General features: G+C 35.0%; 1 protein-coding gene across 2 annotated transcripts in view; it reads right to left on the bottom strand.

The window, feature by feature from the left end:
- Positions 1-565: 565 nt before the first annotated feature.
- Positions 566-27,161, bottom strand: part of LOC149548061 (serine/threonine-protein kinase EDR1-like) — a 183,923-nt gene continuing 157,327 nt past the window's right edge. Inside the window, exons 6-13 of one of the 2 annotated variants that reach the window (XM_089792092.1) lie at positions 23,522-23,590; positions 23,258-23,358; positions 6,910-6,988; positions 6,670-6,768; positions 2,554-2,622; positions 2,143-2,192; positions 1,515-1,691; positions 566-1,355 (exon numbers count right to left, since the gene is read on the bottom strand). In XM_089792092.1, coding sequence (XP_089648218.1) covers positions 1,223-1,355; positions 1,515-1,691; positions 2,143-2,192; positions 2,554-2,622; positions 6,670-6,768; positions 6,910-6,988; positions 23,258-23,358; positions 23,522-23,590 — 777 coding nt within the window. In that variant the 3' untranslated portion in view covers positions 566-1,222. The remainder of the gene's footprint in view (positions 1,356-1,514; positions 1,692-2,142; positions 2,193-2,553; positions 2,623-6,669; positions 6,769-6,909; positions 6,989-23,257; positions 23,359-23,521; positions 23,591-27,161) is intronic. The other variant, XM_089792093.1, reaches the window with a different exon arrangement.

Below are 27,161 nucleotides of genomic sequence, written 5' to 3'. Positions count from 1 at the left end.
CAACAAATATATATTATAGTTATATCATTAAAAAAAATTAATATTATCCTAATCCTTGAGAAAAAAATGGATTCTCTTGACATCCATTTTCAATCCCCTGAATAGCGAAGGAAAATCAACAACTGTTTCTTTTTTAAAAATGTTAATGAATCATGTTGAAAAGCAAAATGCTGCATCTTAAAAGTTTCCCCTCCATGACACATCTTAAGAACTCCAAAAGCATCGGAACAGATACAAATTATCATCCACATGCCCAAATCCTTTTCCCTGAACCGATTTGCCAAGTTGCTGCTCAAGATCCTGCCCTCTATTTGATTGAAACGATATAATAAATTTAGAATATAACACAGTAGATACAGCAGCATACTGCATAAAGAAGGCGGCATTGCTTACGTACCAGATTTAGAATTACTGAAGCCCTAAGGATGTTGAAGACCGACATCACGATTTTGCTCACTCATGGCCCACCAAGGAGTACAATATGTAATATGATATTATGAGATGAATTGATCCAGTGTAGATTAACGCTTTTCTATGGGCCAGCAAGGAGTATAATACATGTCTATTCATGCTGAATAAATTGCTGATGACATTATTAGAAATACAAATACTATATACAAGAGCACCCTTATGGTAGCATAATTAAAAGGGTAGTTTGTCATAGTTCATGGCTGGTTGATTTTATGCTTAAAAGCACTATTGAAAACCTGCTCATGCCTCATTAAATCTCTATACAAAAAATTCCTTCATTCATAATTTTTTCAGGAAGAAGGTTGCAAATGACATGCCATTGCAACCCTGTCCTCAAATGAATTGATAAATATATCAATTTTCTGGCAATGGCCATAAATTGAACTACCGCAGCCTGTTTTAAAGGGCCAACCATTGGCAAAATCATCCATTGAAACAAATTCTGGGAACCCACATGAATCAATTTATCATAGTCCCTCTTACTCAACTGGCCATGAAAATTCATATGCTTTGCACAAGTTCTCAGAATGCAGCACTGGCAGTTGATCAATTATTTTTCCTTTAATCTGTTCTTTTGGTCCTTTGTACACAGAATACTGAATAAATTTACCTTCGATGTTATGATCTCTCTAGAATTAACTTTCTAAAAATACAATCAGATGGAAAACCCCTTTGACTCCAGGATATAAACACAATCAGGATATAAACACAATCCATGAGAGGCACAATGATCCTCCATCTTATGTCATAGTTATTGCCTGTTATTTACAATATAATTTTGTGAGGATACTGGACGGTTATCCGACTGAGGTGGAATAACAAGCCTCTGCAATGGCTTGAGAGCAACCATGAGTTCGGAAAATGAAGGCCGTAAACTTGGTTCACTGCAAATAAAAAACAAAACAGTTTTAATTCACATTTGACAACTATTTAAGGAAATCTAAATTTTATTTAGAGAAGTTTTCCATAATCATTTCAGATGAACATAATTTCTGAGCAGCTCTAATGTGTATGTGGTATTATGGGTTACAGTTTGTGCTTACTTTTGCCAACATTGCCAGATTATCCTTGAAACAAGTGGATCTACTTCTTTAGGAATATCTAAACGTCGATTCTGAAAACCAACAGCACCTACTACCTGCATAGGATTCATCCCACTCCATGGCATTCGCAGTGTAGCCAATTCCCACAATATTATACCAAAACTATAAACATCACACCTGTAAAGATAACATGATGGCTATTGAGAAATGTGCCAGAGAAGTTAAGCACAGTATTTCATGATGCGAAAGCACCAAAGTGACGAGTTGGTAGACCTCAAGCACTCCAAAACCTATCAAATGAAGTTTCTGGATTTAACTGTGTAAATTTTTGCATCAACGTTTTGGATCACACTCTGTCATCCATCTCAAGGATGAAAATGAACAGCTACAAGACGATTTTTTTTTATCTCTAACAGTTGTTAACTTTAATCCTGATGATAGATCACCAAGTGCGATCTGAAACATTTCAAGTCTTGGAAATTGTTCATGCAATCATTCAGGGGCTGTGGAAATCTAATCAATTTAATTCCATAAATTAGTTGATAACTTTAAGGATTGTTTAACATTTTGCCTGGTTCAGAGACCAGAGTACAGCATAAAATCACAGTTTAGATAAAAAGGAACTTACTTTTCATTTGAAGGTTCATTGCGAAGAACTTCAGGCGCCATCCATTCAGGCTGTAACATAAATGGAAACATAATATAATGAACTTCAAAAAAATATGATCATGCAAGCTAAAATAGTCTATAATTATTTTTTAACACCAGAAGAAAATAACAAAAGCTATCGGGTGCCAATTTGAGTTTATTCAAAGCATTCTTATTAATCATTTATCCAGTCAAATCACTCATTCATTTTCCCTCAAATGTGCAATTTCACATTTATGGAGGTCAAATATAGGACAGAAAATCAACTTTATCTACAAAAAGCCATGCTCTTCTTCATAAATATCTATATCCAGACCTGATTCATAAAGAGCTTCTATCTTAGATAATGAACTTCTATTATTTTAAGAAATGAAATATAAATTGCACTTACCGTTCCAGCTGTAGATTTTGATGATAGAAATGTGTTGTGCTTCATTCGTGACAAGCCAAAATCACCAACCTGAAAAAGTTAACATAGATAGGTTCTGAGTACAAACAACTCTCAAACAGTAAGCTATATACAACATTATATGTTATCAAAATAAATTTAAAAATTAAGTTTTAACAATGGAACAATGGACTCCTGTTTATAATTGTGTTCAGGAAAAAGTCCCCAAACACAACAGAGATGCTACTTTTTCTAACATGAAAATCTCAGATAGGAGGACCTGGAGAGAAAATGTTACAGAAAGAAACTATTATATGCAAGATTATTTCACTTAAATGAGGCGGAAATGAGAATCAAAATTTAAGACAACCAGTTTTCTATTTGAAACTGATCAACAACAAAATATTAAAAGGCCATTATCACTACTCTGGATAAATAATCCTTCCATATATTTTAATTTTGACCAATGAAATGGGTGTATCTCTGCAATATGGGAATCATCCGAGAAATCCCCATGATATGCGAATATGGGAACATCCCTGCCACCTGCAGTGCCAAACAAAGAGAACTTAAAGAAAACTCTGTTTGACTAATTTATAGATCTCTCTGGTATTTCTTGGCATTGATTTACTCAATGCCAATAGCTTAGGACATTTGGCCCACAGAGGTCACAATGATCATTACAGAATTTGATGTATTCGCCTTTCCCTCTAACTAATTGTATTTATACTTGTGAATGCAGAAGTAGGTAAAGACGTCCCCTAAACTCAAATTTAACATTACTAAGTTACAAAGTTTGACTTCTAGTTTGTGTTCAGCAACAACAATAAATTCAGGTAAGTTTCGCAATTTGACATTATTTCACCAAATATACATTTATTTTTTGAAATATAAATAATATATCATCTTGATGATGGATCACAAGTGTGATCCGAAATGTTGATGCAAAAACATTGACACAATTGAATCCAAAAACATTCTAAGAAAATAATATATCTACAAAATTTGTCAAAGAAAATAATATTTAATATTTATAACATTCACTAAATTTTATTTTTAAAAAGATTAAAACAAAATAGGGGAGAGGACCCAGTACTTGAACACCCTAACTTCGTGCTTATCAAAACCCTATGTAAAAATTTCAAATCACTCCCAATTTTTTACAGCAGCTTACTTGGCGAGTCACCTACTTATAACTAAGGTTTCAAGTCCATGTCACCCGTTATGATGCCACATCAGCATGCTTTTTGCCAAGTTGTCCAAAACAGCCCAAAAAAAAAGTGAGACCAATGGTCGTGCATAAAAGGTAACCATAGTTGAGCAGCTGATGTGGCATCACATCATTTGTGGCATCACATCATTGGTTAATTTTTATAACTAACGGTACATTATATTCAATTTTGGGTAGTTAGCATTGTACTAACAACTTTAAAGTCACAAGTATTAGTACAATCTTGTCCAAAAAATTGGACATTAAGTCAATGAGTGTAGGTATCAAGTGAACAACTCCACTCACAACTATTGGAACGCATTCAAGTACTGGGTCCTCTCCCCTATATCAAAAAATATTAATTTCTACTTTTAACTCTGAAAAAATGTGACATTCTAAATTCTATTTTGAAAAATATAATATAAATTTAAAAACATTAAATATTTTACTTTTAAAAACACAATATTATCACTTTTTTTAACTACCTAAAATGAGAGTACAAAATTTTACTAAAAACATGAAAATAAAAATATCCGTTTTCAGCTTTTAAATTTAAAAAATGGGTTCTGATTGTTATTTGATATAAGTTACTATTTTATCATTAAAAATTTTATTCCTAAAAACATAACATAATATAATACTAAACTAACAATCCCACCTTGGGTTGCAATTGGTGCACGAAGAGATTTAGAAGGTTAATTAGGGAAATTTTTGATGTATTCTTTGCATAGATGTGGATAATATGCAATTATTTGCTGTCATCATCAACAAGGACAACTTGAAAGTCACAACTACGATGCGATATTGTCAGAGAAAGAGTCATAAGTATTAGAACATGTTCAACTACTATTGGACCTTTCCCCTATTATAAGGTTGCTTACAAATTGTATAAAACTTTGACACCCATAAACCAAATGGTTTTCATCCTCTGATTAAAAAGCCAAGGGTTATCATCCATTCATCTCAATATTCAATGGGTTTTTGAATGAATTGATACTCCATTACATCAAAACTTTAGTTTCATACTCCACCAGCTCAATATTTTGATTCATACACAATCAAATAGGAAAATAGGAAAATTTACAACCTTACAAATTATTGAACCCATTAATGTTAATTTTTCAAGAAGAATATTGAAAATTAATTAAATTTTTTTTTTTATTTAATAAATTATTAACCAAATCTACAAATAACTTGCATGCAAATAAATACATAGTTACACCGTCATTGGGAATGGGGGGGCATCAGAACGAGGGGACAGGTTTCCAAACAGGGGACTAAGGGGCCTCAATTTGTAAACAGTGGGGGGACAATGGCAAGGGGTGGCACAAGAGGGAGTTGTATATACTATATAATATACATATGGTACTTAAAATGCTAGTTATGAAAAGATGTATAAGACTATTAAGAAGTACAATGGCAATTACTAAATACTAAAAAAGTAAATACTTGAACATTAAACACAAAACATTGAAGTTTTCTTAACTCTACACTCTTCTTCTTTCTGTAGCAAACAATTACAAATGAAAACATGAAAACAAATGAAGCTTGGAGGCCTTTTCAAAGAATGGAAGACCATAGATGGGCCCCACATACCTTTAGGTTTCAAATAGAACCAAAGAAAGAATTAAAAAATGTTTGTGTTTTAAAATATGCTTTTTATTTTGCCACAGCAAGGGATGCCTAGGCTTCACCAAGATGCTCGAGGGATGCATAGGCATCCCCCACAACGTTCTAGGGACGTCGGGACATCCCTGCATTCCTGGCGGTGGGAGCAAAATATGGTGGCACAATTGGGGATGCCGGAACACCCTCCCCAAGTCCACAGCGTTTTGGGGACGTCGAGACATCCCTGCATTCCTAGCGGTGGGAGCAAAAAATGGTGGCACCACTGGGGATGCCAGAACGCTCTCCCCAAGTCCCGAGTGCGTCAATTCGATACACTAAATAAATACTTAAACAATAACTTTACATGTTTCATACTTCACTATGCAAAACTTTTTCCATGCTTTTTCTAATAAACCCAAATGCTTTCGTACTCCAGTCCACTCATTCTGCAATTAATTTTAAAAATTTGTAAGTGATATAAATCTATTCATGAAACAAATATAGTATCACTTACTTTCCAAGAAGGATGAAAAAATAGTCAAAATTATCTTAAGACAAATTCTATGATTAAGATAATGAAGAAATAATGATGTAAATTGTGTTTAAAAAAATAGGCTTAAATTAATATTATGCTTTCACGGATGTGTAGGTTGATAACATGTAAGTCAAAAAATAAATGTAAATATTTAGATGTGTTATGTTTGACATATTATTAATTAAGATACATAAAAGTATGAAATCCAATTATAAAATGCAAATATTTTAATAAAAATTTAATTAAAATAAAATAGTAGCATATTTTAATTTTAATTTTTTTTTAAAATAAGTGGAATATTATATAACGCAGAAGCACCAGCCTATCTACAGCAAGGCAATCAGCAGGTCAACACTAGGTTAATGCCCTCCTATCACCCACTACTCTACAAATAGGCGTCTGAACAAACTCGACATGAGGTTACTGAAAGAATGAGGAATGCCGTGCAATCACTGGCAGAAGAAATGCGCACACTAGTTGCTAGTTGTCATGGCTGAACAACAACAAAACAGTAAAACATTATTTAAAAAGCCAGTCAGAAACCCTAAATGAAAAATGGTTTTTAATAAAAAACTGCCGCTTTATCTGGACGAATATTAATGTGTTCTCTTTCTTGAATGTTTGCCAAATTCCAAACCTCAAGCTAGAAACTTGGCAAACCCTATGACTTATGAAGACAGGCCTTGAGCTGAACATTTTGAAGACATGGCAAGGAAAGAAAAGGAAAAATATCTATCATTCCTATTTACTACGGAAACTCTCTCACCTTGACTGCCCAATTTTTATCGACAAGAAGGTTTGGAGATTTCAGATCTCGGTGAACTATAGTAGGAGTGCTACTATGCAAGCAATTCATTCCTTTAGCCTGCAGGGTTATAAACATTGTCAGTAAACATTCATAAACTTGCCTTACATTATTCTTTTAACAAAAAGGAAGAAGCAAAGTTTATGCTCTCAACATTAAAGAGACAGAAAGGTTGTGTGCTTCTTAGTAATTGAGACTCACAACATCAAGAGCCATTCTTATGCGTCGCTTTTCCTCTATCTGAATGTTAGGGCGATGAATCAATCTATACAAGCTCCCCCTGCATAGCAAGTTTCATATGTTGAAAAATGAACTCTTAAAAATTGTCAACTTCCCAAATTCAAAACATAAATTAACCACAGGATGGCTCACTGTAGCATTACAAAGATAATGAAAATTTAGTAATGTTCCCTTACAAAACAAAATAGTCAACCTAATTTATTTCTTTTACAAGATATTTGCAACCTTAATGACAGAGAATTGGCCTAGGAATGTTCCTAGTTTTAACAACAGTAGTTCCATGACTTCCGTACATAACTGAGACAGAGCAACATAATATTATCATGCATTATTTAGAGCTTCACCACAATCTTCATTAAGCCAAAATCAATCCCTTTATATTACACACTAACATAGTCAGCATTGATATATCCCATCGTTATTTTCTATTTGCAGAGAGTCAAGGTCATTGGACAGAGCCTGACAGAAAAACAATTAACAAGGTAAGGTGAGTTAAATATGTAGGTCCCATCATAGACAGCATGCCTCATAGGTATATGAGCTCCCCACGTGGGAATCAGGTTCGAATGTTTACCACATTACACACACAAACTTATACTTCTTGCTAACAAATGAAAAAATGTATCATGACAGACTGGTATATATTTTATTCATATATTATAATTTGTAAGGTGAGTTAAATATGTAGGTCCCATCATAGACAGCATGCCTCATAGGTATATGAGCTCCCCACATGGGAATCAGGTTGGAATGTTTACCACGTTACACAAACACAAACTTATACTTTTTGCTAACAAATGAACAATGTATCATGACAGACTGGTATATACTTTATTCGTATATTATAATTTCATTACATTGCAAAAAACAAAGTCCTCCCCACTGAAATAAACCTCCATCTGATTACCATTTTAGATGCTGACCCCAACAGCAGTCCCTGAGGACAAGCTTAATATAACATTACAATTCAACAAGGGCAAAAGAAACCTGAAAGCTTAATCTGTATTATTAACAGCAAGCAGCCCTTCTTGGATCTGGCTCAAAAGCCCCTTGCTCCATAGCAGTTCAATCAACCAGGCATCTCATGTTTTATCCCATATTAGACAAATGCTTATATAGTTAAAGGATGTCGACTGATTTCTCTGTAACATATGACCTGCTTTGGATACCACGATAACTACACTTCTAGTTCATCTTTCATTCCATGGATAAGACGGTAGAAAATGTCATGTTTTTATGGAGAAGGGATTGTAGGGGATATAGGGAGGAAAGCAATGAACATAACATCTTCTCAAATCAAGCCACGAATCTTGCAAATGCACCATTAACTTTTGTCATGGTTTGACATATTTTTATGACGCCTTTGGGACCATCATTTAAAAAAGAAGGTAGAAAGACCACACCACCTTGTTTCTTGTCTTTTCTGCAATGCAGGCCTTCTTTTCTTCCACTTCACACTTCATGTAGTCCATCAACAAACAGAATAATGAAGAAAATAGTTAAACTTTTGCCATGCTTTCTCTGTACCTCACTAAACTTTTTACTGTGCACATAGAGCTTCCAGCTTGCCTTCATGGCCTTATGTCCAATATTGGAAAGAATACTTTCATTGAACTTGAAATTCTTCAGCTACACTCTATAAAGGCAGAATTAATGACAAGTAAACCATGCCTCAGTGGCATCTTTGCATACACAACACACTTCCAAAAATACGACTAAGCACTCTCTACAATGCCTTACCTTGAACTGAATGTGCATGAGTCTAATGAAGTCACAGCTAGAAGGAACTCAATGAGATCTGCCCAAACTGTGCAGACCAAGTCAACAAAGCAGAATCAACAACACAAGATCAATAATGAACTACAAGCATGCAATCTCATATCTTTGTATTAACACAGATCATGAATTTACATCAAATTGGCTTGCAACATCCATCTTACATTCTAGGCCTACATGCCTGATTTACAACAGAAATCTAGAGATAGCCCTAAACAAAGACCAAATGCCTCAACATATGGACCCTTCGCAAGAAACATGTCAGCCCAAATCAATCACATTTTCCCAGGTAAAGAAAACATAGTACCAAAACTATAGGTCACAACCCAAATCATAAGGATCTCGATCCCAAGTTGTTGAAATGAAATGTGATGCAAAAGAGATGTCAACCTAAGATCAAAGAACATCACGATGTGAGCCACATAGCTTCGCTGATCAGGAAATTGCTTTGTAGGATCGGTAAACTCCAACTGACCATTAGAATATGAAGAAGAAATAAGCTTGGGCAAGAAAACAAGATGTCTCCACTACGAAGTATTAGGTCGAGGTGCAAATCAAGACATAGGCAAGATGTGATTTCTAGAACATACCCTGAGGTTCACAACAACAATTGAGACGAATAGAAGGAACCACAGGATACACAGAAGCTAAGTGAACAAGAACAAACTAGAATAATATTGCCAACAACCTGAGGATGCCTCTGCATCAAACACTATTGGTGAGAAGACGTTCCATGTGATGTAAATCCCATGCTCATTCTTGATCCAAATATCTTTATCTTCAACTTTCTTCCTTTGTTCCTTTGCTCTTTCTTCCCCACATCTTTCAATATTACCTTCTTTGCACCTTCTTTCCCCCGCTTCACATCTGCATACATTAGTGAGGGATGTTTACTACGAATTATTTTCTTCTTCACATTTGATTTACCTCTTCAGCAAGATCCCATCTTCTCTACAACCTGTTGGCTAAATATTTTGTAACCCACTGTAACCACAACTTACAAAATGGGAACTTTACGCAATGGTATAGTGAGATAAATCTCTCCTCTCAGCAATAAAGGAGGCTCCCTTCTTACCGTAGGTGGCTACAATAGAGACCTAAATGGAATTAACAAATGGGTGGTTTAGTGAATCAATTCCTCTTCTTTCAAGAATGATCTTACACTAGCAAATACTATTTGCAATTTTAACAAAAGGAATCTATTGCTACCGTAATATCGGTGGCTTAAAAGTTGACATAAGAACAACCTTAAAACAACAGTTATAACTTGATTTGTGTGGTTGATAGCAAGAACCCAAAGTCTCTTACAAGCAACCTTCTTGACACAAAAGGGTGAACAATTAACAAAGCTCAAAGTCTTTGCTCAACTTTTATGATATGAAATAATCATGGTTACCGAGAGACCCGTCTCCCCCCTAAAAGCCGCGTCTCGGTCTCCGAGAGGCCCGTCTCCCCCCTAAAAGTCGCATCTCGGAGACCGAGACGCGTCTCGGAGACTTTTCGTGTCTCCAGAGACCTCAAAAAAGGTTGGAGACTTCATGACGAAGTCTCCCCATCTCCTAAACCAAAAAGTGAAGTCTCCCCAAAGTCTCATAATAAAATATAAATGTAAAATATAATATTAAATAGTTTTATATATTTTAGCCCTCATTTTAATGTTTTTAATGCAAAAATTAAGACCACCGACAATTTAAATGATTAAATTATTTAAAATATTTTATTTAATAAATTAATAACTTTGAAAACATTAGAAACATTTTTTTAAAAATATTTTTATTCGACAATTTAAATGATTAAATCATTTAAAATATTTTTGGAGAGTGATGATTTTTTGGAGAGCATGAGAGCTGAAGACCTTGAGATGGATGATCACAACCTTGTGGAGTAGATGATAGTACCATCGACATACTAATACTAGATATATTTCTGTTTTTTGTTTATTGTACAAAGTGTTCGTTTTTGTTTGCATATCAACAATTCAGCATCGAACTATACTTTTTTGAATTTAAAATTTGAATATGTAATGATAATCTCAGTGATTATCAATCTGATATGATGGTAATCATATGCAATATTCGAAAAACAAATGTCTATGAGATACAATATTCTGATCATGTGAGTTTTGAAATGTTTGACTCTATGAGTCTATTTTAATTTTTAATGTGACATTACTATTATTATTTACTTTAGTCTTACAGTATTACTATTTTCAAATTTTGTATTTACTTTTAGTATTAGACTCTTTAAACTATTTAAAAAAATTTGCCGTCTCAAAGTACCCCCGTCTCCTATTTGAAAAATTGCCGTACCGGTACCAGTACCAGTACTGGAGACCTCGAAGTCTCCCTGTCTCCCGGTGACCTTGGAAATAATATACTAAGAAGTAAAGCCCAAAGTCTTTAAATCCTAGTACTTGCAGCCACTATCCAACTATATCAATATTGTTTATGATAGCTCAAAGTCTTTCAAGAACTGTCGACGGTAAATATTGTGTAGCCAACAGGGTGTTGTCGACGGGGTGTTGTTGTAAGTTATTGTTATGTAGCCGACAGACCCCTGGGAAGGTTCGGCTACATAACAATAACCTACAACAACACCCCGTCGACAACACCCTGTCGGCTACACAATATTTACCGTTGACAAGAACAACACTAAATACTCAAATGCTTCAAAAAGAAAGAACAAAAACGAACTAATCAATGCAACATAAGAAACAAAGATTGATTCCAAGCCTCATAACACAAAGTTTGGGAAAAACTTGCTTCTCTATTTACTTCAAAGATTTGCAACAAGAAATACAAAGCCTTCAAGTCACAAGTCCAGCCTTCTCCTATAAAGAAAAAGATGAATATTTACAATGAGCTCTATCCTTTATATAGGAAAAACGAAGAGAGAAAGGTGGAGGAAAGAGTGGAACAACTTCAACCATCTTGACCTATCTCTAACTAACTAATTTGACTTTATTCAAAGTTGCATGCCTAATATGATTGCAATTTTATTACATGAGTTAGTTGTACAGGTGCATGTTATCCTATACTTACAACATAGGTGCTCTTTACATGTAGCTTTCCTACTACTATTCTACTTCTAAAACATAAGGAAAATGATATGTTCATAGAGTCTCAACAATCTTTGCAAATTTCTACAGCGAGTTATGCACAACTTTAGCATCAAGCTCACCAGTGTGCTCACAACCATTATGATCTTTCGATATGTACTGCTGCTCCCAAAATTTCTTTGATAGAAACTTCCCTCTTGCTCTATAGTTCATCTAGTGAACATTTCTAGCTTGCAAATGCATTCATCACACTGAGATTAAAATCATCTGCTTCAAGCTCTAAGCGAATGGCTTCAGTGAACCCTACAAGAATATCTTCTTCTTTCTTGAGTTCTTTGTTCTCGGTGATCATTCCACATGACAGCTTCTTGTAACATTCACCGATCATGTCTTCATGTTCATTAATCTTCATTATTGCTGCGTTCGCGTCTTTCCTGAGTTGTTGCAAGACTTCTTCTATGTTAATCATCAGATGCTTGTAATCATGGTACATCTCAATAGATGAGATGACTTCATAATCACATAAACCATCCAAATCAAACTCCATCATGCTCTTCCAAGCACCAATGTCTCCATCGAACAACTCTAGCTGTCGTTTAAGTGACTCTTGAATATCACTTAATTGAGCAACAGCTTCCTTTCCTTTCCTCAACATCATGTAGATATCTCGATTGACATGAACACCTTGGATTCAATACTGGCAGCCAACTCATCTACACCTTGCGCCTTTCTTTTGATTCTTTCAATACATGTATCTGGAACAGGTTTAGCACCCGAGGAAGAATTCTTCATTTCTTCAATCATTCCTAGGAGACATGCATTCTCATCCCATAATTCATCATTCTTCCAAGCTAACAAGTTGACTGCCTCATATGCATCCTGTTGATAACTCATCCCGGTTTGTTTACCAATTTCAACTCTCTTAATTCTATAATCAGCAGGCTGCAAGTCCTTAGTAGATTTCTCCACAAGTGGTTCAGTTACTTCAGCATACTTAATATACTTTTCATCAACCACAACTCAAGAAATGTCTTGGCTTTTTTATTCTTTGAAACCCTTGGTCCGATCACTTGCTTGTCAAACTCTTCAGGCAGGAATTCTTCTTTCTTTCTTTTCTACGTGACAGTGCTCAACCATGGAGTAAGGCTGAAACAAGATGTGTCGGCTGAAGTGGTAGTCACCATAGTTAACTCTGAATAGTCTTGTATGACAGTAATGACTATAGTGGGCGCCTTAGTCTGAATGGGTGTAGAAGTAGGGCTGCTATGTGTAACTTCAGTCATGAATTGCTCAAACTGAGTTGAAGTCACATCTAGTAATGTTGTAGACCAAATAGTAGCAAAAGGGATTGACAAGGAATATGTATCAAAGACACTCTCCTAGTCATACTAATCTCCTCCTATTTCCAATGCGGGTGCAGCCAAGGGCATAGGAAATGTTGGAGTTATGGTCACAGGATCCTCAAGAGATGGATGCTCGGCTGAGAATGCACCATAGCCATGCTCAAGGGTGAATCATGAGATTCATCTAATACTCGTGCTGAATCTGGAAGAGAGGTCGCAACATGAACCTCAAGAGGACATGGAACCAATGGCGAGGGCTCCTTTGATTTCCTAGCATCATCATCACTTGAGTGAATTTGGATTGATTGAGTTTCAATCCTGTTTACCTCAAGAAGTCTCAAGTCTTTCCCTCCTTTGATAGATAGCTTGGAGGTTCAAATGTCGATGATGATGTCCCATCTTTAGCTTTACCTTTTATCTGAAATCTCAATTCAATAGGACCAGCAAGATCAAAGTCCTCTTCGGGTTTTATCTTGATGCACTTAAGACCTCTTCTTTCATTCAGGTGTTGGAATTAGCTAGGATGGATTGAAACCTATCCCAAATCGAAGTACTTTCCTTGCATGACTATGTAGGAGGAAAAATAGGTAATCTCTCCACATTATGCTGAACATATTTGGGATCTAAGATTTGATCATCATCCTCAAATCTAGGAGGGATTGATGCTATGTTGAAATCCACAATCTGCTTTACAGTAAACCAAATATATCCACTTTGGTGCATACAACATGTTGATTCCTAAAACCACAGATTGGAAAATTAAGAGCTTGCCAATTCTCCAATAGGATTTCTCAATCAATTCTAGCCAATGAACGGGAATGACTTCAATTCCCATGCACTTCAAGCTTCGCTACACTTAGGCAAGTAAAGCTTCACCTCAAACGTAGACTGCTTGGTTCAAATCTTTTATATAGCGAATTTAAGCTTTGGTGAGTTCTTCAGATGGCAAAGTCCTTTAACTCGATCAATTACAAGTTGAATGTTAAATGCTTTAAATGGATGCATGTTGAATGTTTGGTATATTAGTTGTCAATAATGGATTTGATGCTTGTAAGAAGGAAGATATAGATTTTTTGACTTCAAATATAAACCCAATAATTGTTAAGTATAGTGGATCACTGATAGATAAAACAATTACAAATGAATGCTTGCAAAGAATTTCTAATTTGAATAATGCAGAATATATTTACTTTTCTTTGGCTGTGACCTCAATAATATATTTGATTGTCTTCCTCCTTCAGCAGTAGTCATAGCACTAGACTGCTATGTAACAAATGAAATGGTGTTGATAACAATAAGTAATGTTTCACAATACTAATGCTGACTGCAAGTACTCGGATGCCATATAATCGATGCTTTCCCTGCGGTGGTTTATACATATATATATACAAAGGGTAAAGACATGACTCCAAAGAGTCATGTCTCTACGTGGCCCAAGGGCCACGTGGAGACATGCCTCTTTGGAGGCATGTTAGTTTAACTAACAACTAATCTTTGCATTAGTTAGTGCCTGATAAAAAATCAAGGCATGATAAGATTAACACCCAATAAAGTAATAGGGCACGATATGTATTAAGACCCGATACAAGGCATGATACTGAAGTCTGCCGATAATATGAAGCCCGACCATTATGAAGTCAGTCAATAATATGATCTCTACACTATTGATAATCCATCAAGCATAACAGGGATGTAGGCATATGTATGTGTATACGTATATTAATATGTATACATATATGTATGCTTATATCTCAGTGATTCATAGAAAACAGTAGTAAATTTAAGGTATCAAGAAATTCATGTTTTGCTTCTTTTGACGCTAAACATTAACAATAATAATACTTCAATGATTCAAAAGACCAATGCCTTTGCTTATTCGAGTAACAGAATCAACTACAATGAAAATTTTCATGTACAACTTTATAAAATTCTATGCACTTATATTGTCAGCAATTTAACATTCAAGATGCGACAGATCAGATATATATGCAATCTTAAATTAGTCCACGTTGAACTTTAACTCCTATGGTAGGGAAACAAATTGGACATGGATACAAAAACAATTTGATATTTCACTATATCTATGATGATCACATTTAAGATGCTAAATGACCGTGTCCACTTATCTAACATTTAAATTGTTTACAAAATTTAAAGATGATTATTATAAAGGACGAATCAACTGTAGTTTAAATCTCTATGCCTTTTAAATAAACAAAAAGCAAAAAAGGCTTTTATTTATCATTAAAATATAACATTTGAATTTTTATTACAAAACCATTCTTTTTATCCTTATTCCTCCATACAAATTTATGTATCTTTTTTATTTCTAAAAATCAAATGTCTTTCTTTCTCAAATGCTTCATCTCCTTTTATATTTAATAATATAAAAGAAAGTGACTTTTCAAAATGAGAAGGTTATGTCACTTCAATAATAATACTCTTTCTTTTAATAATCACACCCCTTCAATAATATAACTTATAAGCAAATTTAATTAATTTTAAGATCATAGTCACCCGTCAATAACCATGTGATGCTTGTGTTCCAACTTAACTCAAACTTTATCATTATTTCCATATATAGTATCTTTTCGTGAATTCTTCTGGTAGTATTGATCATCAATATACAGGTGACTCGTGTAGTTCTTCTGACGATAACCTACACAACTGATAATAAGCCTTTTCCTCCTAGCGTAAATACGATATCAAACCTCCACAATGCATCTAACAGCCTATGTATTTGTTTTTGAAGCGGAGCTTTTTATTTTTTGAGCCCTCGTGTATGATCTCATCAGGGAAGAGCACAGATCAGAAGACAAATTGAACCTCTCCTACAAATAGCTCTCATCGCCTCTTGGTTCCCAAAACTGCAAATTGGAATCCTACGAGCCTTGCCTACTCGATGTTGGGATATCGAACCAATTAAGGCCAACTTGACGGAATTGATCGATGCAATCCAAATCCCCTGCGCTTCTAGCTCTGCAAAACCAAGGCGGTTGTACCTCATCTTAGACAAAACACTTAGATCCAAGACACTTATAGCAGATTGATTAAAACGCGAATGTATTGAAATTTTCCTAGAGGGTAAGGATTATAGAAAACCTCAAACTTGCAAATTATGAATTAAAAATAAAAGTAAATGACTGTATAAATGTGATAATGTTTTAAATAAAGAATTCTTATAGATTAATGCAACAAATGAATATATTAATTCCTCAAAGGAAAGAAATGAAACAATTGCCAACATATAAATTATGAATCAAGAGCAATATAAAGACCAGTGCTTAATTAAATGGGCAGTCAGAGTCAAATATTATAAGTTGACACGTACAACTTTATAAAGTTCAATATATTTAAACTGTAAACAATTTTAACAATTCAGACGCGACAAATCAATTATATAAACGCAATCTTAAACTAGTCTAGGATGCACTTTAACTCCTATAATATGGAGACAAACTACACACAAATACGGAAACAATTAAATATTTCACATATTCTATGTTTATCAAGTTTCAAATGCAATAATGACCTAGTCCACTTGTCCAAACATTAAAATATTTATAGAATTTTAAAAAATATATATTTATAAAGGACACAACTTAATAATATTTCAACTCCGAAATTTAAAATAAATAATTATGCCAGAAATAAAATCACAATAAAGACACTCCTTACAGATGATCAATCTATTGCGAATTTATCCGGATTGCACAAAATTCACCCAATAATTCAATCCACAGGCTTTGTTCAAGAATTCATTTCTTCACCAATCGGAGAATATAATACATCATAAGTGTCTCATAGTATATAAAGATTAGAAAGTGTATATATGAATATGAACCCCCCCAATTGTTTTTCACATATTGAATTTATAATAGACGGAGAGGTGTCAGTTGTCTCTTCAGAACATCACGACCCTTGATAACAAGAAACTAATCACTCTTAACTCATTGATCAATGTTTTAATTGGCAGCATATTACTTGCTACTACCAAATCAGGTAGTGTTGGTGGGAGATTATAGACCCAAATATATTTGATCCTTTATATTGACGATATGCCTTCTGGATCTTCTCTGCACCATACTTACATATTCATCGGGCCGCTTTATCATGTCAGATTCTTTTTCTCCTCTACTCAGTTTGTGAATTCAATATGCCCTCTTCTTGATCGCTTCTTCTTCCGCTTGAGAGCCTGCAACAAACACAAATGAACAATTAGTATCGCTCGATTGATTCAAAATGATGCCAATAAAATTATCGGGGAAGGAAATAACATCCATGGTTATATCAAACCCAGCCCGAGCCTTATCACTAGAATTCTCCACAACATAAAAACCAAATTACATGGTCCTATATAGGAGTTTTGCAATGTAATATCAGGTCCATCTTCTGTGTACATGCCCTAGACATAATCATGGATATTGTATTAGGCTTTTCCAACAATTGTTCACTTCTTCCGGCTGTAAAACTTTCCCTGGGTGAAAATGGTGATGCAAACTCTCAATCTTGCTGCTCCTTTTACTCAATATGGTGACCTCTGTTTCAATGTATTATTGGTGCGTGTCTTTCTGGACTCCTTGATTGGACATTTTAGATATACCTATTTGCTTTTAGTTATGCCCGAACATCATGCCAATCAATATTTCTGCTAACTGTGCGATCATCACAAGAGAATTCTCTCGCTTTATATATTGTGACAACACATAATAGTTGACTCAGTGAGCAATCTTTGTACCATTCTAACATACCGCTTTGCATACTCCTCCATCGCTGCTTCAATATATATTGATGTCACAATTGCATGAGTAACTTGGTCTATAATACATATCCAAAACTGAAACTTGCTTCCAATAGTACCATATATAGAAACAATCATGGAGCATCTCAAAAGTTTATCCCATTCACCCTCCTTGAATGTACAATCATAAAAACAAATGAAATCACAAATTCATGTTTCAAAATGGCATATTTTTGAGCAATAATTGAGATTCATATGCGCCTGAGTGTGAGAGCTTTTGGAAAAGAAGCAACAAAATCTAGCATGAAACAAGACTTCTATTTAAATCAATATTTTCCTCCAAAACCTGTCTGAGACAGTGTTGCTTCTAATATGTTGCGTAGTCCCAATGATTTGGAACCTACTGTATATATCCTCTAATGACTTCTCTTCACTATAGGAACTTACAGTTGCATCTGTATAATCCCATTTATAATCATTATCATATTCTCTTTTGCACCATCAAATCGTGCATATGAATGTAACTCCCCAAAACCACTTGTATTCTAGGCTTCCGTATTCAATTAAATATGCATAAAAATGAAATAATTTGACGCATCCTGATAATTGAATTGTTTATAGATTTAACATACATAATATCATAGAGTTGTATGTGAAAACATCTAGTTTTGACTCTATCGCCCTTCTAAAATTCAGCACTAATTATTAACTTGCTCATATTTCTCAATCTATATGCTAGCAATATTCTAATCTTTTTCTTCTAAGGGTTTGATATCTATTTGTTTTAGTAATTCACTTTTAATCTTATTTCAGCATTCACAAGTTTATTAAAGTAATCGTATTTTGAAGATTAATACTCACTATTATCAATCCAAAAGTTTCCTTAAAATCTCGCCATTTCAGGAAACTATCTTTGCATTGAATCTATTTGCTATAAACGTCTTGGATCCAAGTTTGTTGTCCAGGATTAGGTGCACCAACCTTGGTTTTGCAGAGCCAAAAGTGCAAAGGCTCTAGATCAAATTGATTGATCTTGTCAAGTTGGCCACAACCGATTAGATATCCCAACATCGAGTAGGCAAGCCTCGTAGGATTCTAATCTACAGTTTTGGGAACCAACACCACCATGATAAAGTCACACCACTTTCTTCAATAATACCCATATAGGGATATTTCATCTTAGTGCTAGCACCCAAATATTATCTTGATATCTTAGAAGAGGCTATCGAGACTATGGTTATTTCATTTCACTATAGTTCAATCCGATGGTGACACCTGAGTTATTTTCAAATAATAGATGCGAGCATGAACACCCCGTAGTACATCCTTGCTACTACAGTCATGGTTTTATTGTCGTCTTTTCTTTTCAACTTGTTTGTTTTCTTTCACAACTTTTATTCTTTCGCGTCTTATTTGCTTGTAAACATTTTCTATATTCTTGGGTCAACTCAACTTCTTTAACAACCCCTTCCACAACAAACAACTTCTTAGGTGCAAGCATACATGCTTCTAATATTTCCAAAGGATCAATCTCTTCTATTGCAAGTGCAAGAACATTTTCTTGTGTGGACATATCTTTGATAACCAGCTTTGGAATAAAGTGGAAATCAAAAAGTGCATCCATCTTCACAAATAACTTCTTAAACGAAAGAGCTGCTTCATTTTTCAATGCATCAGATGCGGATGTTGGGGCAGTTGGTAAGCCTACCCTCTGCATATACTTCGTCTTGTATAGTTTTGCAAGTCCCTTTTTATTTTTATCAATAGCTCTATTGTCGTAGGTTCCTTTTACTAGTCTGCCAAAACAAAACAAAAATCTGAAACACCATCGAAGTTCTGGTATGTTTGATTTTGGATGCAACTATTTGCATGTTCAGCTTGTGCAATTAATTCCCTGAATTTCACAAGGACTTCATTGGTTATTACTCATTTCTTCTTGAGTTATTTATGCTTTTGGGAATTGTAAATCCTATCTTGCAATCTTATATTTTGCTTATAAAGCCAAGAAAATATCATTTCAACCAAGACTTAAGATTTCATCTTGGCACAAATTAATTAACCATACATCTAACGATCTAAAGTCAAAATAACTAGATAGATTTGATGAGTATTTGAACAAATGAATAGGGTGAAGAGATTAAGGAGACCCAAAAATTTCGACTACATCACATCATTCTAGAGATCTTCTAGACGATGTATGTATAGGACTTGCTTCCTTGTCATGTAGTCCTCTCCAATCAAAGCAACTCTTACCTGCGAACCTCTTCAGTGTGATCCTTTGGAGTTCAAACTCCGTGTTCTTTGCTTTAGGCACGATGTCCAATGAGTACCTACCAATCTTCAAGGGGTTGGATGATGAAATCCAGACTCTTGGCTGATGCAAACTCAACTGATAAGCATGTACCTCCATGAGTTGTGTTGCCGATTCCATGAGTATAAGTTTGTAGGGTACCTTGGCAAAGTGCATGGCTCTCCCTTGAACTATCCAACTCGCAAATATGTGACCATACTCATTTACTTTGTTCCACGCTTCATCAAAGACTCACCTATTTATGAGCTTTTTATCAAACAAGCACATGTAATGTCCAAAGAAGGCAACCTAAAGGCTTCGGAAATGCATCTAGCTTTTCTTCAAAGGCTTCTAATCATAGTACTCCCACACATGCACTATAGACCTGTCATTTTTTGTTGACAAACCTGGAAAAATACCTAGGGCAACAGCAATATACACCATGTAGGAATTCATGTTGAACACACTGGTAGACATCACGTTCACCAACAGTTCCCAGATTGAATCATTCACTAATTCAGCCCAAAATACATTTTTCTTTGACCTTATTATGAAAGAAGTGTACTTATACATCTAGGGTTCAAAGGTGTTTGAATCCTTGAGCCCTGCAAAGCAACTAAGCAATGTGATGAGGTCATTGATTTCTCTTGGTGTCTAGATTTGATTGTCATTTTGTAACACTCCTCGGTGGATTCCTTCACACTCATGTCCTTCTACTTCAAGCTTTGTAACTTCTTGAGCAATTCCAAGTCATAATCTTCTGGAATGAACTTAGCCTTCATTCTTGCAGCCATTTGCCTCCACCTAGTGCTTTTCATTTCACCATTTTCCTCTCTATTCTTATGCGATTTTTCCCACCATAGGGCAACATGTTCTTTCAACTTAGTTTGTGTTAGCCTTACCCTCTATAAATCTATGATATCCTCAAGCTCAAAATAGTCTTCCAACTACAAATCCAGTTTATCAAATCCTTTGAAAGAAATGAGCCAAAAAAGGTCAAAAACCTCCATTCTATGACTTCTATTATCATAAGCCATTGCCCTCAACAATCTTTCTTCATTTGTAGATACCTCAGTTCCTTCAATCTCAAGATCTTAAGCAACCTCTTCTTATTACTCAGGTCTGAATTCCTTCTCAAACCAACACACACATTTCGGATTTCATTCCTAATCCCATTTCTGAAATCCTCCATCATTTTCTCTAACTTCCTAGGGTTCATCCTTCTTGATGGCATCTCTTCCTTCCCTCTGGTGCAACTTGCTCAGCTCAAAGATTAGACTTCAAGGCTTCAATTGCCTCTCACTCAGTGATCTATTGAACACACCCTCACCTGCACAACTCGGCAATCCGTTTACGCATGGGATGTCTCAACAAATCATTCAAAGCTAACAACCATCTATCATTCCTCTTTAATCCATCTTGCACAAATCCTCTGCAACTGTAGACCAGATCCACACTATGCCATCCCACAACAAGGATTCATATGGCTTTGAAAGCTCAAGAATGAAGATCTACCATCATAGGATTGAAATCTTGCTTTGATATCATATGGTGCAATCACGGCTAGAGGGACCTCAATGAGATCTGCCCAACCATGCAGCCCAAGTCAACACAACAGAGTCAACAACACAAGATCAATAATGAGCTACAAGAATGCAATCTCATATCTTTGCATTAACACAGATTCATGAATTTACATCAAGTTGGCCTACAACATGTACCTTACAGTCTAGGCTTACATGTCTGATTTACAACAAAAATCCAAAGCTAACCCTGATTCTAACCTTCCAAAGGTTATCCTTACAATCAACTATTAAACAAAAAACAAATGCATCAATACATAGAGAATTCACAAGAAACATGTCCGCCCATAGCAATAACATTTTCCCAGGTTAAAAAGAAAACGTAATACCAAAAACATAGGTCGGGACCCATATCATAAGGATCTTGATGCCAAGTTGTTGAAATGAAGAACGATCCAAGAGAGATGTCAGCCTAAAATCAAGGAACATCATGATATTTTCCAAAAAGCTTCATCATTCGGGAAATTGCTTTGTGAGATCAGAAAACTCCACCTGGCAGTTAGAACAAGAAGAATACATAGGCTCGAGCAAGAAACCAAGATATCTCCACTAGGAAGTACCAGATTGAGGTGTGAACCTAGACATAGGTTCAAAGCAGCAATTAAGCCAAATAGAAGGATCAATAGGAAACACAAAAACTAACTGAATAAGAACAAACCGAAAAGGAAATATTTTTGGGTGACGCAAGATTGCCAACAACCCAAGGATGCTCCTTCGTCAGAGTCATTTGATTAATACTTTGGAGCCCCAATATTCGACGGTTCCTCCTCTGTACTGAAACCTCTAAGACAACACATAGACGGCATCCACCAAATAGTATCCTTGTAGAACACAGTACCAAATTCAAAGGGGTGCAGCTATTATCTTATTTTGCAGTACACATCTAAGGGAGGTCTTGTTTTACTTTTAACTGAAACACATTGTTAGCTCTCTTGCACAGCCAAAAAAAAAGACACACACATTGCCTCATATTGATATGCATAGTCTTCGAAACACTTATTCATTCCACTATTTAAGGTACTGGCAGCTTCAATAGAACACACCTATAACCTCACTTTGCACACCACACTTTAACAGTTTTGGTAATACTCATACAGACAAAAGAACAATGGGTCATACATTATCTATTCTCATATTGATAAAAACAGTGTGCAAATTGCCTCAATCATTCCCTAATTTTCTAGCTTTTGTCCTCTCAAATTCAATTCCAAATTCTTTTGTCCACAAACATCCTCCTATTAAAAATGCACAATTTATTTTGTTTAGTTTTAAATGCGGGCACAAAGAGAAATATATAGAATTTGGTCAGAAGAAAATGATGTCAGCCACTCAAAAAAAAAAAATGGCTTGGGATAATTGATAATAACTTAATCAACTCAGTATGAGTATATACTATTGTCCATCTTTATTAGCTGAGGCAGGATGGCTGGGCCACAACTCTCATTGCAGTAATTCAATAGGAATTGATCAGTCCAAGCAACTACTCACAATGGAGGTATCTCATTATATTGTATATACCTTGGAAGAAACTCAGTCACAATAGAAAGATTTGGAGGACGTGTAACAGCACCCATGAATAGAACAACATTTGGATGCCGCAATCTCCTCATTATTCGTACCTGAATTACGAGGACAAAATGCATATTTCCTTAGATGGTGAACATTGCATATTGCTCTCTGGTAAAGAAAACATGTAAGCTCAAAAATGGTAAGCAAGAATACAGTTTAAACAAAGATATCTTTTATATGAGATAAACATTTCATAATTTCTTTGTCGCTTACTTCACTTCTGAACTCTTCCAGTGCATCCCCTGAGAAATCCTGGTCTAAAAACTTTTTCACAGCAACTTCCTGCCAGGTGATGTCAAAATAAGGAACGCTGCTTTTAGTACCAATAATGTCTGTCATCATGTAACCATATATATACCTAATAGTATACAGTACTTTACACAAGATAGGATTAAAAGTGGTTTTACCCATTTCCAACAAAAGATATCTTCCATTTAATGAACGTCATAAATATAGATAAAATGACTCTTGATATTACAGAAAGGCTAACAAAATATTGAAAACAGTGCATTCTTTGAAAGTAGAAAAATGTCAAAATAATGGTAGAGCAGGTGTCTCTTGAATATTACATGGATAAAAGTGACTGTTGAAATCAGATAAAGGCTAAGAAAATATTGAAAACAATGCATTCTTTAAAAGTAGAAAAATATCAAAATAATGGTAAAGCAGGCGTATCTTAATTATTGTACGAGATGCATTCTGTGGCACCTAATCCAGCACATACAAACTAAGAAAACATTAGACAGAAATGCAGATAAGCAAATATAGACCAGAAATCAAAATAATTCACCATACAGAAAATCTGTATTTGCTTTATAAAAATTCTGACAGATGTAGGGACTTAGGATATTCTCCATTGACATTTAGAAACAGAACAATGCAGCTAGAGGGGGAAAAAAGTCAACGAAATTAAACACTGAAAACAACTCAAATGAAATTAAACACAAAAATATGCAAATAAATACCTAAATATTATCCATCCAGAACAGAAAAATCCACAACCAAATGAGAATTTCAAGCACCTTCAGTTTTAAAACAAAAAGAAACAAAACCTTGTAAAGACACCACAATAGGAATTCATAAATTAAAGTTACCAGTAAGTTACATTCACCAAATTCCTCATCAGTGTAAACTATCTTCTTGATCAAAATAGTGAAATTTCTTAAACATTGAGAGACAGAAACTTCGAAAATATTCAACATCAGTAACCATCATAAATAATATCTGGCATTTAATGGAATTATTTTGAAACAAAAAACAGAAAGTTTTTAGGATCATGACGAACAACGAGGCAGAATTTAGCGCGATATTTACAAGGTCTTGAATGTGGTAGAGAACTTGAGTATCCAAGAATACAATTGAAAGGGGATTGCGTAATAAAAATCAATGCTATTCAACATAAAGCAACTCTGGTTTGGAAATTGCAGAAGTGGCTCAAACCAATCTGGGAATTGGTGGATCAATTTGAAAGCAATTTGGGAATTGGTGGATCAATTTAAAAGTTTTGTATTCTCACATATCTACAAAAAAAAGAATCTGGTGACAGATAAATTGGCCAAAATGGCCACAGAGCAGGACTGCTTGAATTGATTTGATAATGAGGTGGTGTGACATGGTGGCAAGTTGGACCCAGCATAATAGAATAGTCATATCGCCCGACCCCCAAAATGGAGAAATTGTACCTCCCCAAATTCATATAAATTTGTTACAGATTTGTGAGACTTGAAAGGGACAGCTAACACCTAGGTGTTAGAAGAGATTAAAGTTTTGCTGGAATGAGATATTTGGTGGTGGGTAATTAGAATGAAGAGCAGTAAAGTGCAAAAGGACAGCAGCTTCATTGACATTTAAAGAGTTTGCATGATATGAAATTAGTTGGGAGTGAGAAATAAAGTGCGAAAAAACAAAAGTTTTCATTGACATTTAAAGTGTTTGCATGAATTGAAATTAATTGATACTAAGGAATAATGACACTACCATTAAATGATGGAAATGGTGACTCAGTAGAGAAGGCCTGCAAAGGACTTCAAATTGAGTTGGTGGTGTTAAAATACAAAATAAAAACTGCTTACCACTGCACAAATTTCAAGGACAATGGACACGTGCATCCTGTTATGATAATAGATAGTTTCTAATATTATTAATTATTATTTAATGGTTATCTATTGTAATCTCCTGTAAATCTTAGAATGCTTCTATTCTTTATGATTGTTTCCTAAGGAAACATCGTTCATTCTATTCAATATATTGGTCATTGTTAATATCAAGCAAATATTTACCAATTACTTCGTAATATGGTATCGAGCCAATTCTTTGAATTTTTTTGAAAAATATTATAATTTCTTGATCGAAATTATCAGAGCAATATTTTTCAAAATTATTTTCTGTGGTCCAAGGGATTTCGCTTCATTGGTTGAAGCAATGAGTTCTCATTGTGGAGACCCTAGTTCAAATCCCAAGGGGGGCATCTTTGTGGAATTCTAAGTTGTGACTCTTGGTCTCCAAATGTTGTTTCTAGTGTGGTTGCTCGAAAGGAGCTTGAATAAGCTTGTAATTCTAATGTTGTTGCTTGAATGAGCACAAGATTTGTAAACGATTTCTATATATATATATATATTTTTCTCTGATATCTGCTTAGACTAAGGCTTTTTTTGTCTGCAACTTACAGCCATTTTTCTGCAATTGTTGTCTATAATTTTCTAGTAAAATTGCACCCAATTTCATGCGTTTTTTAGAAGTGCGTTCATGGTCATTTTTTCCTACAAAAACATCAGTCATTTTTCCCTGTTTTATGATTTTTTTGCCTATTTAGAGGCATCTAGGGTTTTTACAAACCTTTGTTGTTGATTCATGCCCAAAATCTGTTGCTTTTTTTTGCAAATCCATCATTTATTTTAAAGCTTTTTTCAGCTCGGGCCATTTTTGTTCGAAACCTTATTTTTCTATACTGAATCAAAATATTTTAAAGATTCTTGATGGGTTTTTCGAGAGCTCAACAAAGTTGTCATCTGTTCCTTTTGGGTTCCTTGATTTTTGTGCCTCCATTTTTGAGCCAGTGGATCTAGAATTCGACAACATTCTTTATGGGTTTTTCGAGCTCTCTATTGGGTACCTCTTCATGTTTTTTGGGTTTGCTGCTTTTTTGCCTCCAAGGACATGCCTTCACAGATATTCACGTTTTTCCACTGAAAAAATGTGCTATGCTATCTCTGACTAATATTTTTCTCAAGGGAAATCAGAAGTTCAATGGTCGCAATTATGGCACATGGAAACAACAAATGCTAACCATCTTCGAATATCGCAGCAATGATCAAGTATTTCTGACTACTACAACTCAACCTAATCAAGCTGGTCCTGATCAGATTGCACATGATTAGCACAATCAGAAGGCGATAATGCTTCTCATATTATCCGCAATTGATGATCAACTCCCTCAGATTCCATCCAACAAGACAGCTGCCGAGATATGGGAGCATCTCAAGACATTTCATGAGACTTCTGACAAAAGCAGAGCTTTATTTCTCAAGTACACTCTATTTTCTATTGTCATGAATGAGCGGAAATCGCTCCTAGAACACCTGAATAGGATTCAGGAAATCAGTGATCAGTGGCTTGCCATTGGACGCAAGATGGAGGAAGAGGACATTGTGGTCATAACTCTCAAGAGTTTACCCAAGTCCTACGAGCATTTTATCGAGACTCTCAACATCACTTTTTCTGGTGTTGAACTAAAGTTCACAGATCTTTGCACACTTCTGCTTCAACATCGGTGGAAACAACAGTTCGATAGCAGTTTAGCTCCACCTCCACAGAAAAAACCTTTATTGTTAAATCCTTTCAGAAGGATAAAGGC

This window comes from Cupressus sempervirens, chromosome 7 (genome assembly GCF_028749045.1).
Source record: "Cupressus sempervirens isolate cs-2001-9-10 chromosome 7, ASM2874904v1, whole genome shotgun sequence".
NCBI classification, from domain to species: Eukaryota; Viridiplantae; Streptophyta; class Pinopsida; order Cupressales; family Cupressaceae; genus Cupressus; species Cupressus sempervirens.
The sequence above is the reverse complement of the archived record's forward strand: the minus strand, read 5'-3'. Positions and strand labels throughout refer to the sequence as shown.